Raw genomic sequence first — 13147 nt, 5'->3', positions numbered from 1 at the left:
GACGTGTCGCACAAATTCAAACTGGTTTGTCGCAGAGTGTGTACACGTCTGCGACAAATCGCTGCGACAAGTCGCTGCGACAAAATATGAATTAACCAATGAGAGCGCGTCATGTATTTTCGCCATATTGAATATGGAAAACTAGTTTGCATTCTCACTCTTCCAAATTTGCTGTTTGTGCACCAAACAAACACCTTGTTGCAGCGACTTAGTTGTAAGTAGTACACACGGAGCGACTTGTCGCCGCAACCTGTCACTGCCACTTGTCGCATAGTTTGTCCCGACCTTTACACTATTGAAGACACTTTAGCCTGTGCTAGAGTAAATTTATGGTCTGCGATAATAATTTCGTAAATTCTCTGTAATTTCATTATTTTTATTGAAACAAAGGAGCAATTGTAGAATACCCCGCCATTATTCGTCTGCTCCCGTGGTCCACAGTCCGCAGTGAAATTTTGTTGTTAAGTTATATTTCACTCATAACGCAGTCCGCAGTCATGCAGTCCATTGATCAAAATTGGATTGAATTGTTATAATCGCCTGTCACCGCGGTCCGCAGTCCCGTAGTGTTTTATTTGAAAATAATACAAAGTCTGCTAATCGCCTGCCACCGGGGCCCGTAGTCCCGTTGTTGATTCTAAGAACTGCTAGTAAATGTTATAATCGCCTGCCACCCCGGTCCGCAGTCCCGTAGTGGATTTCAGAACAGTAGATATCCTGAACACAATATAAAGGCTTACCGCAAGCAACCTAATCGCAGTCCGTAGTGTACCCAGAATTCTACATGTTAACAATATATAGTGTTGCCCTTACAAATATAGATAGCTTACCGTGAACAGGCTAACCAAAGTGCATATTAGGCTAACCGAAATCATAAGTAGGCCTCTCGAAACACAAAACATTCTGTCCCATATGCTCACTATGGGACTGCGGACCACGGTGGCAGACAAGAAATGCGCGAATACGCAGTGGCAGGCAATCTAAACACCAAACTTTTTGTGTCGGACTGTGGACTGCGGTGACATTAAAATCAGTTCAGCATGAAATTTTGATATTTTTATGGTGACTGCGGACTGTGGTGGCAGTCATTTCAGTTAGGACGTATACAAAACATGGACCCGGGTCCATGGACCACCCCTGTGGACCCGGTCCATGGACCACCTTGTGGACCCGGTCCATGGACCACCCCTGTGGACCACCCCTAATTTTCTAAAGAAAATCAAAGTGTAGAATGGGGACAGGGTATGAATTGACGGCAGGTACTAAAACACAAAACAACGAAATGAAACAAAACCAAATTAGCGAAACCACTGAAACGACCAAAACGAAACCGCCGAAACGGTTGAAACGAGCGAAACGAAACATATTCAACTAGGACTCTGGTTAGTCTGTTTACGGTTAGCTGGTAAAGGTTTTGCTTGTTTCGGTGATTTTGTCTTGTTGTCTAGCAGAGTATTTTACTAAGCAAAAGGCAATTATGAAGGCTTTAGGTCGAGTAAAAATATTGACAATATTTGATTTAAAAAAACTGTACATTCGGCGGTTACATGCAATGTCTGAGACATGTCTAGATTTTATGCAAATTTGATCCGGTCACGTAATCAAACGTAAATATTCTTACGGCAGATTCTCTGTTTTTAAACATCGTTATTCTTTTGAAATAGATTTATAATGCTACAAAGAACTAAAACGAAATCTTCTTGTCTTGTGAGGCCGACTGTAAACAACGAAACGTACCAAAAATGAATATATTATGATTGCGTGCATGATCTATAATTTGCATAAAATACAGACATTGAATTCCCTTGGGGCCACATCGCACGTTCAAATTTTAGCGCTGTGACAGCCATGCTTTGAAAGAGCCAATCAAAAAAATTGAATTTTCTTACTTGGTCAGATCTCGCCTTCCGGCTTCGTCTACCCGCGAGATGCGGGAACGAGATTACTGTTTCAGTTGTTTCGGCGGATTCGTTTTGGTGGTTTAGCTTGTTTTGGTCGTTTCGTTTCGGTGGTTTCATTTCGTTGTTTTGGGTTTTGGTACCTGCCGTCAATTGATTTTCTTTCGAAAATTAGGGGTGGTCCACAGGGGTGGTCCATGGACCGGGGTCCACAAGGTGTTCCATGGACCGGGTCCACAGGGGTGGTCCATGGACCCGGGTCCATGTTTTGTATACGTCCTTTCAGTTATGCAAAAAAGTGCCGGCGTAATCTACAATCATGCCAAAACAAAATAGTTTTGTCATGAACCCAGAATGGTTTCAAAACTTACATGTAATAAAGTGTTAGTATTCACATGTAGCCTTATTGGGTTCTGGGATGTTCATATTAAAGTAGATCTTTTAAAAATGTCTCAGGTAGTGAATGTGTGAAGAGAGGAGGATGGGAATTGCTGAGATTGGCTGAAGAGATCAATAACTGCCTGAACTTGTTATAATCCATAGTTTAACTCACCAGTAATTCAGAAAGTCCTCAGTTCTGAATTCTGTAAATCCTGTTTAGACATTCTAATAATCCCACAAATTACCTGTATACAACAAAATGCAAAAGAAACGTCAATCTATGTCTGGCAATACAATACACATTATGGAAAGATAGAAATTTAAACTTCAGAAATGGTCTCATTTATTTCTTTGCGGCCGGAAATGACCACATGGCCAATATTTTGACAAACATTTCCTCACGTATAAATAATTAAAGGATGCGATTCTTATTAAATTAAAGTAGCTTAACATTCAGATGACAAATATAAATAGCAATTACATGCCTCGACGAACTGAGTGACATTACTATGACACTATCGCCTCAAAATCTACAAGATCTATCGCCGAGCTCGGCTTTAATTCCAGTGAGCTAAGACCAGCTAAGTTTTAGTACGATTCTATCTTTAGCACTTTTATAAATCTTCACATAAACGCCGAAGACATAAGCTTAAGTCAGTCTTCAAAATGAAATTATAGTACAATGGAAACGCTTACCTGAAGTGACCTCAGGTCATCACTGTATTAAGTCTCTGTTAGAAATGTTTGTGCGAAAAGCTTCCACCATTTCTCCTCATTCCATATTCTTCTCCAGTATCGGGAATACAAATAAAGGATATCGAATACCCTTTGTTTCGGGACTCGTGATCGCGTCAAGAAGAAAGAACATTGACAAAACTATCCTATAGAACTCGAAATTGCAAAATCAAAACACTAATCGATCGACGCCATTTTGAAAATGCGCCCGCAATACGGACCGCGGGGAATCCGCAAGCAGGGGGGGGGGGGGGGCACAGCTTTAACTCTCCCCAAGCGCCACTCCTTTGTCTGAAAGAAATTACGTCCAACTTCGCCCAAAGCAATTACAATGAAAAGAAACTGATAACGCTATAATAAAGAGCATACACTCAAGCTTTTGGCAAAATTTTATTTTATTTCAAATGCAAATGGTCGTTGAGTAGGAAGCCAACAAACTTTTCAATTGTATTTTTTACTGCCGTACTTTTTCACGAAAAAGTAATAATGGCCATTTTTCAAAACACTATTTAAAAAACTACAACTTTGCTTAAAAAAATCCTAAGAGAGAGGTTCTAGTAAAGTTTTCAAGCGAATTTAAAAATGTGATCCGTTCTGGTCACGTGACCGATGACGTCATAACAATGGAATTAATTAAAAACTACTTTACATATAAGTATCTACCAACATGTATATTCTTGTTACCTTGCATTTAATGCAACGCCAAATACGCACCTGTACCCAGACTCCCATTTTTTGAAAATTGTGCATAGCTACCTTAATTTTGATATTTTGTTCGGTACCTGGGAAGTCCAAAATGCCTCGCACCAATGTGCTTCAAACTGCAATGACTGCTTTTTTGGTAATAAACTATTTTCGTCACAGTGAGCAAAAAAACGAACTTCTGAGCAAAGTCACGTGACTAATGACGTCATCAACCTACGACTTATGCAAAAAGTTGTTTATGGTAAGAGTTATTTCTATACGACGTACTACTCCGGCTGACTTCAAACTGACCAAATTATTTGGCATTAACGATTTTTCAGTTGCAAAGGACTTTGGGAAGGTTTTTATTATAATTATATATTGTTTTTATAATTATTATTGTTATGACCTCAGCGTGCGCGAGTACATTTCTATGGTCAGTTGCTTAAGATTTACATGATGAAAAAAGTGGATAACTGTGGAAGAACTGGCTGGGAGAGTGCAGGCTCGGCTAAATATTTTTTTAAGCTTTCTTTGATGGATTTGCTTTTCTTGTTTATCTTCTCGTACGAAAATCTCAGATCTTAACGCTGGCCTAATTTAAACCTGACTCGGAAACCTAAGTGAGCGAAATTGTGCCTGACATAAGCCTTAGGAATGTAGCCTGAGCGTAGCCAAAAGTAGCCTCGTATGAGCATTAAAAACAAGCCTTAAATAACTGAAATTTTTAAGGCCAGGAAGCCATAAAAATGTCAGACCAAATACCAATAAAATATTCAGATCTGAATCAAGGCCATAATAAGGCCTTAGACAACTTCAAATAAACAAAAAATATCCCAATTACAAAATGTTTCCGGACATGGTATAAAAAATATATTCAGACCTCAATAAGGCCTTAATGATAGAGAGACAAGATAAGCAAGGCTGACACTACGTAGAAATGAAAAAAACCTTAACGGGACAACGACATGATAGAGTCAAACTGAAAGTCAAAAATGAAAACTCTGGACAGCTGTTTTGACATGATTGGGTCTCTTCAGCAGAGTGTATGCCGCACAGAATAGAACAACCAGCGCAAAGACAGTTGTCTATAAAGTGCTCGTGGTAATCATGTCGTTGTCCCGTTAAGGTTTATTCATTTCTACGTAGTCTCAGCCTTGCTTATCTTGTCTCTGTATTTTTATTTTTGGCTGATTAGAGCTATCGCCAGTTCCTACGTACACTAGCAGCATTTTCGTCCGCGGTCCCTTGCTTTCTATTGTCACTTAATGATACCCTTCGTGAATAATCTCGGTATGATTCGACTGCATGCAACATATTCTACCCGATTTTGCGCGCGGTTTTCCGATTGCGGTACAACGGTTTTAGCGATTGATTTCAACGTGTATGAAACTATTTAAGTAAATACACATATCTTTGTAAATCGACTACCTTTTTATTTCCTCATTATGTGGCCTTCATGTTCTGTAACTTCAGGAATATTTCTGTTTTGTTTTATAGAAACAGCTGTCGTAAGATTACAGGGTGGTAACTCCACCCACATGGGAAGAGTGGAGATAAAACAGCACGGATTCTGGCACGCAGTATGCAGTATTGGCTGGGACAAACACGACGCTGATGTAGTGTGTCATCAGTTGGGATTCACGCAGGCTGTGTTGGAGGTTGGCCACGGTCAGTTTGGTTCTGGCTCTGGGCCAACGTGGTTGACCAGTGTCCGTTGCTATGGAAATGAGACTTCGTTAGACCAATGTGTAAGCGCCGGATGGGACCTTCAACCAGAATGTGGGAAAAGATTGGGCGCCGGCGTAATATGCAAAATGGACAACATTACTGACGGTAATAAAACTAAAATTTAAGTGTCTGGTTCACTAGTGCTCCAGAAATTATTTTACAATCAGATTTCGATTTCAAAAACAAGACGTAAAGATATTTTCAAAGGTAGACAGTTGCAGTTCCAAACATTCAAACTTATTAATTTGATATAAAATATGTTATTTTTCGGGCGTATTTAATTTCGCGATTATTTTCAACACGTTAAAATGGCGAAAATTGCGAAATAAGTAAGAATAAGTTAGCTGGCCTGGATTCTGGACTCTTAATGCCAGGAAGCCGGGATCGCGGGTAATTTATTGCGTGCATTGTATTGTATTGTATTGTATTGTATTTTATACCATGCCATAGAAAATACAGCCAATCAGAATACAGGAAAGCTGTTGTATATTCGACGGTATTCAACCCAACCTTCCCATCGTGCGCTGCGATCTTATTCTCGATGAATTTTAGTGAGCGTATTTTCTATGGCATGGTATAAAATAGTTACACATCACTTTCTCGTGGTATACTATGGAATATCCTACTTGTCACTTGTATTTTTTTCGTATACACACTCGCCTAAAGGCTCGTGTGTATACCGAGAAAATACAAGTGACTCTTTGGATATTCCATAGTATACCACTCGAAAGCGTTGCATAGCTAGTATGTATTGTATTGTAGATCAATTTAGTCGGTCTTCGCCAGTATGTTGGCGGACTTGTCACAAAAACAAGAAATGAAACGCGTCATTTTTAAGAGAATGCCGCAAATACAACATTTAATGTCTGTTGTAATGAAGCCGTATCACTCAACGTTTCTAAGTATAAATGCGGATTTAGATTTGAACAAAATGATTATGGGTGTATGGATTTGCCTACCAAAAAAAGTAAAAGGATCAGCTGATCTGCATACCCCTATACACCCCTTTCTCTAGCACTGAGGCATTCACCAACAGTATAAAACAGAAAAACTAAGTGAGCGCTGCTGTGTATCTATGCAAGTTAGGAAAATACTTTAAGCCTTTTCTTTTCTTCAGACGGTGACGTGCGACTTCGAGGATCAAACACAAACGAATTCGAAGGCCGAGTGGAGATTAAATTGGGAGGAGTCTGGGGAACAGTATCCGAGATCGACTGGGATATACGTGACGGTCACGTGGTGTGTCGGCAGCTAGGATACCGTCGGGCTGTGCGCGTGTACTCGCATTCCAGGTGAAGACAAAAACAATTATTCTCAAAGTCTATTTTTCGTCCGTTCACACTCACTCGGGTAAATTTAAAAACGCATCTTGTTTTCCTCGGTTAGGCCAACCATCCGCAATGAAACGGCGTTTTCGGTACTTTTCAAAAACGCCCTCCAATGCGGTAAATTTTAAAACTCTGGCTAGGTGGTGTCGTGAGGACGGCGAAAACAGGCGAAACCGGGACTTTTTGAAAACACTGACGTCGGATAGTCATGTGTTCTCTGTCAAAACAACAAATTTTAATTAGCTTAGCAATAGCTCTGTGCATGCGTTGTAATTTAACGTGCGATTAAGCGTGGTTAATGGTTATTGTGGACGGAAAACATTTTACACGGCGTTTTCAAATTTCTCCGTTTCCAAATTTACCCGGGTTAAGGATCTGAATGGGAGTAACTCGATAGCACTAAACATGAAACAGTACAATTTTAGGCATTTAAACACTAACAGTAAAAATTGACTGTAACAGTAAATCAACTCAAAAAAGAAACAACTCAGTCTCAAAAGACAGTACAGAATGCAATATGGCCAAACAACTGACAGATGAAGAAATGAGGATGATATTAACTTGCCCCCAATGGGATGAACATTGAATTAAAATTCTAATGTTCAGATCTTCTTTTAAGTTAAAGTCAATGTGCACTGAGCGCGTGCGCACTCGCGCGCTCTGTTTAATTTAATTTCATTTAAACTATGAGCACGCAAGACTGTCAACGTACACTAAGCGTGTACGGGCCCAAATATTCCATCGAACACAAATCTCTACAGATGACTCGAGGTACATTCAACGTCTTTATTCTTTGAAACTCTTATCACCGACCGATCCGAACTAACATCAAATACTACTGACAAACAACGCGCTCAAGCGAAAAATACATGCACAAATTACATAACAACAAACAAAAGAACAGAATATAAATCAGAAATGTTCGAGTGCTTTCTCAAGTCTCTTGGGACGCCTAATCGGCCTTCCATAACGCGATCGGGCTTTAACAAAGCGTCCTGATTTACACTGATGAAGGACTTCCCTAAAACTTTTGTTTTTTTAAAACTCCCTATGCACTCCAAGAACACAGTCTATTGAACACCTTGTTTTTGGACACCTTATAATTGGACACTTGTTATTGGACACTTAGGCTGCGCGCGCTCAAATTTGGCGAAAAATAGGGCGTGCTAAAAACCAATCAAATTCGAGAGTTTTGTTATAGTTATGATTAAATACGGTATCTGTTGATATTTATAGGTAATTTCAGTAATCATGTGATGTTTCAAATTACAGGTATGGAGACGTGGGTAAGTTTTGGTTGAGCGATTTGCACTGCTCAGGAAACGAGAGTAATCTTTTAGAATGTCCACGCGAGTTAAATTACAGACTGGACGTGGAGGAAGTTCTAAACGCTGGAGTTGAATGTACAAACGATACCGACTACAAAAGCGGTGAGTTTTTTAGCGAACAGAAATTAGTATAGCACACTCACCAAAATTGTGGGAGGCGCGGTGGCCTAATGGTTAGCGCGCTCGCCTCCGAGTCGAACGGCCCGGGTTCGAGGCCTGGCCGGCTCGCTGCGTTGTGTTCTTGGGAAAGAAACTTTACTCTCACAGTGCCTCACTCCACCCAGGTTCATAAATGGGTACCGGCGAATCTACTGCTGGGGGTAACCCTGCGATGTACTAGCATCCCATCCAGGGGGGAGTAGCAATACTCCTAGTCGCTTAATGCTACGGAAACCGGGATAAGCTCCGGCCTGTATGGTAAACTAGGCTCGAAGCAGACTTTACTTTTTTTTTTACTCACCAAAATTACTGGAATCTTTTTGGACAATAGTAGTACAAGTAATCCGAAGCTGATCGGAAGTCTTCCGAAATTGACCCAAACACTTCCGAAAATAAATTTATTTCCGAAGTTGACTCGAAGACTTTTCGAAGTTGATTTGAAGACTTTTGGCGTTGAACCGTAGTCTTTCAAAGATTTTCCCTATTACGGTCTGAAGGAAGGGTTCGGAAATTAACCTGGCATCATGAAGTACAGTAAACACCCGCGTTTAAGAACCTAGTGGTTTAAGAACCTGCTGGCAGAAATTTACCATTTTAATACCCCAAAATATAAGAACCTGTTTAGCGTAGCAAATTTCAGCAGGTTCTTATATGTGGGTTATAGAAAAATTTTATGAACATTTTTAACAGAACATCCCAAACTGTATTTACAAATAAAGAAAAGACAGATTCACATAGACTGTAATTGTCTTCTTTGGACCTTGCATGAGGCTTAAAGCAATACAGTTATGAATAAATGCTGCATAATGAAGGACCAAACCCATTTTTTTTTCTTCTCGTACAATCAAAAACTATGGCTCCACCTTAGAAATTAAGAACCTTATTAAGAACCTAATTAGCCTAAATTACCAATAACTACCCCCAAATACAAGAACCTATTTTGCCAAACTTAGAAAATTGTAGGTTCTTACATGCGGGTGTTTACTGTATTGTGAAGATGAACCGAGGAGTTATAAAGCTTCCTAGTTACTATTCCGAATTGTAATTTTGTTGAGTATACTATAAATAGGTTCCTATAAGTTCGATCTTTATTCACTTTTTAGCGTTCTCTCCAGCAGGTTCTCCTCGCTAAAATTTTGACAGCCTGTAAAACATGTTTTAAAGTTTGAGTGTGATTATGTAATGCAAATTGTGTTGTCAAATCAAAACGAGGCAAATGTGTGGTGTCAATGAAACAATACTTTTTAGAAAAAATTGCGGACTTTTTTTGTCAGAATTTTGTTATAAAGTGGAGGAGGTGGAGATAAAAGAAGCTCAACATTTAAGGCCAAACGTCTAAAAATGTCCTGTTGAACACTATCTTCCTAAAATAACAATAATTTTACAAAATGCCAGTTTTCTTGTTGTTCATTGACTTATGGGCGAGCAGTTACTGTTTTCTGGTAATAGAGTTCTGTTAAGTATTCACTACATGAACTGAGTGTTACACAGTAAACTATCATCAGCTGTCTTACTACATCAGCTGATCATGAGTGAGGACTAGTCAGTCAAGTTTGGTATATAGTTGAAAATTTCCCCAACACTGAGTGCGCTCTCATTGACTACTTCTAGGTCAAATGAAACAGTTTCCCATCGAAATTCTCCGAGCGGACAACAGTACCAAACCTATGATGTCGGAGGATAACACTATACTGTTACCCGCGAATGTTGATCGAAGACCCCCTTTCTTCTAAAGTATCGTATTCGAATTACTTTTAAAATGTTTCGTACCTGAGGAAACTAATTAATTAAGTGTTCTTCGAATGACAACAATTAAATTTTTGGGATTCTCTCGATTCTCTTACCATCAGGAACAATCATTTAGTACTTAATGTTGTTTTGTTGGTAAAAGTTTTTGTCATTTAACTGTCTTTCGCAGGGGTCGAGGTTCGCTTGGTCGGGATGGACAGACCCAACGCGGGTCACGTGCAAGTCAAGTACAATGGAACGTGGGGCACGATTTGTGAATCGTGGCGCTATTTGACATACCAGTCAGCGAAAGTAATATGCCGTCAGCTAGGTCAGGGACCTCCATTAAAACACAAATTATCGTTCAAAGACTGCGCAGCGACGAACCAAGGTGCTGAGACAGTTTGGCTGTCTGACCTAAAATGTCAGGGATTTGAAGATTCTATTGATGAATGTCCTCACAGAGGCTGGGGTAGAGTACACTGTAGAGGATGTTCACCTACAGATGATATATACAAGGCATGCAGTGTGTGTTTGATCTGTCATCCAATGGACAATATCACAGGTAAAGGGAAATCGTCATTGATGTTCTTTCTTCTAAGAGGCTTTTTTTAAATAATTTTTTTCCCTTTTATACAGTTTTACGTTCACGCACTCGTTTTAACGAGCGCTTGCGCTCCTAGGTGTCGCGTGGGTAAATAAAGTATTGTTGTTGTTGTTGTTGCATGACACGAAAACCTGCTCGTTTCAATCATTAAAATAGCTGGTAGTACAAAATGGTATCAGGTATAACAAAAACAACAACAGCAGCAGCTTTATTTGCATGACTATAAGCACATACAGTATTGCAAAAGCGTATAACTTAACTGAAGCGAAACTTATAATAATCATAATCATGTAACAGGAAAAAAAACAGCAATTTTGTATGCGTTGCATTACTTTCATTCGATAGAAGATTATTTCACAAAGATAAGCATCTCAATTTGAACTTCATCAGTTGAGTTTTTAAATAATTATTTTCAAAACTCCTTAACTTTTGGTGGTTTGCATGGTGTTATGCTTGGACTACAATTCCTCATCTGTAACTGACTTGTAGCTTCTGCTCATTGCGCGATTTGAAAGATGACCGAGTGGAGGTCTGAGTCTAGATGCTAGAGCTGGTTTAAGCTGAATGGGAATTTCACAGGCAACTAATTCACTAATGACGCAAACCTTACAAGTCAGGGCATGTTTATCTTGGTGGTTTTGCTTCAGATTTCTGTAATCTTCCAAATGTTACAGCTTGAAACAGACATAACGCTAAAAATCGAACATTTCACACTAAACATGCCTTGTGAAAGTGAAACCTGCCACGCAAACACATTTCACGGCACAAACGTAATGGTGTTTAAATAAATGTAACCTCTGGCCCGCTAAAGCGTATTTTTCTTTCATAGCATGAAATTGCAGTACTTTCTATAATTTAAACGCTTCAGACGCAAACATTTCACACTAAACATGCTTTGTAAAGACCAAAGTTTTTTTAAAAAAATTCCTATTTGTAAATGATTTGTAGCTTCGAAACATTGCTTGACTTGAAGCCTGACCGAGTGGAGGGCTGGGTCTAGCCACCGACAAAACTAAAAGGTCGACAAAAAATAAACCCCGTGCAGAGCAAGAAATGCGCAGCGCACTTAAAAAATAAATAACGTTACGTTCACAGCAAAAACTGCGCAGCGCAGTTAACAAGAAGCTCTTAGAGCTTAAAACCGCTCAGATCACGTGACTACCCTAGCGGAAACATGTGGGTAAGAAAAATACACTTCCCCCATCAAAATCAATCAATATCCAGTTGTATATCGAGTTACTGTTTAAACATTGAATAACACGCTGCTCATACTTTAAATTTAGAAACACATTACGTACGGAACCAATCCAAATTCTAATAAGAGAATATATGGATCGAAACTCTGAAAACGTGAACGTCTCGTTAGACGATGCTGTGAACATTTATTCCAATTTTATGAATTTAATACAACACTATCAACTCCTTAGTTTGGACCCGAAATCCTTAGATAATGATAAAATTCAACGATACAGAACCGATATGAAAAATAGATATATATCTTTTTGACGACAGAGCCTGAAACACTTAAGGAAACTTAGAATTTTATAAAGTTGTGCAAGTCAAATCAAGTAGAGAACGAAACACATTTCGTATTAAATTGTAGCAAATACTCTTTACAAAGGCGAACATTCTTAGATCGAAAAAAAAAAAGGAAATAATACCTGACTTTGAAAGGAAATCATCCTCACTAAGCATCAAACTGCGCAGCGCAGTTAAAACACTCCTTCTTCAATTTCAGACATTGCAGTGCGACTGGTTGGCTCCAATTTTCCTTACGCCGGCCGAGTTGAGGTTCGTTATGCGGGAGTCTGGGGTATAATTTGTCCGCGTCGCATGAATGGCCCTGTGTTCAAAGTGATTTGTCGCCAACTGGGTTTTGAAGACGTGATGGGTGATGGTAGATTGTATGGAAGAGCTGATTATCCACACAGATGGTTTCGACTTTATGGAGAAGGACGTGGACCAATTTGGCTCACCAAGGTGCGCTGCCATGGCAACGAGAGCAGTCTATCTCAATGCGAGATTGGGAGTCCTGGAGTCCTACATTTTTGGTGCTTACACGAGGACACGTTAGAGCTAATGTGCCGACCAAAGAATTTCACACCCGGTAAGTAAAGCTAACGCGCGTTATAGACGTTTTACCAAATTCCACGAGGTGCAGTCAGGTGTCCCAGGGCGTTGTAAGCACAAAATAACCGTAGAGATACCGGTTATTGTAAGCCTTTGCTTTTAGAACTTCGTAAAGGGTTTCAAGTGGGCTTATAAACAGGAGAAGTTTTATTCTGGGGGCTTAAAAGCGGAACCAAAAAAAGCATATTGCAATTGATAGAAATGCGTTTTTAAGGTAAATAGTACTCATAAAGCAAAATTTAGCCATGTTTAGTAGTGTCATACAGAAAAGGGGGCTCATATCCGGGGGTGGGTGGGTATAACTGGGTGTTTTTTTTTTGTTTCCAGGTATATGGGCTTATAATTAGGGGAGGGAGATAAAGTTACAAGATTATTCACGAATCACGTTTTAGGCATTTTCCGAGTTATCCTTTGACTCTGTTTCAAAACGGGTCTGCG

General features: G+C 39.5%; 1 protein-coding gene across 1 annotated transcript in view; it reads left to right on the top strand.

Annotated features, from left to right (window-relative positions):
- LOC144637107 (scavenger receptor cysteine-rich domain-containing protein DMBT1-like) overlaps positions 1-12694 on the top strand; it is a 28946-nt gene extending 16252 nt beyond the window's left edge. Inside the window, exons 5-9 of the mRNA XM_078496261.1 lie at positions 5199-5534; positions 6547-6721; positions 8030-8187; positions 10163-10537; positions 12318-12694. Coding sequence (XP_078352387.1) covers positions 5199-5534; positions 6547-6721; positions 8030-8187; positions 10163-10537; positions 12318-12694 — 1421 coding nt within the window. The remainder of the gene's footprint in view (positions 1-5198; positions 5535-6546; positions 6722-8029; positions 8188-10162; positions 10538-12317) is intronic.
- The last annotated feature ends 453 nt before the right edge of the window (positions 12695-13147 follow it).

This window comes from Oculina patagonica, chromosome 13 (genome assembly GCF_052425735.1).
Source record: "Oculina patagonica isolate OP01 chromosome 13, crgOcupat, whole genome shotgun sequence".
In the NCBI taxonomy this organism is placed as follows: Eukaryota; Metazoa; Cnidaria; class Anthozoa; order Scleractinia; family Oculinidae; genus Oculina; species Oculina patagonica.
Note: the sequence above shows the minus strand (reverse complement) of the source record. Positions and strands in the feature narration are given on the sequence as shown.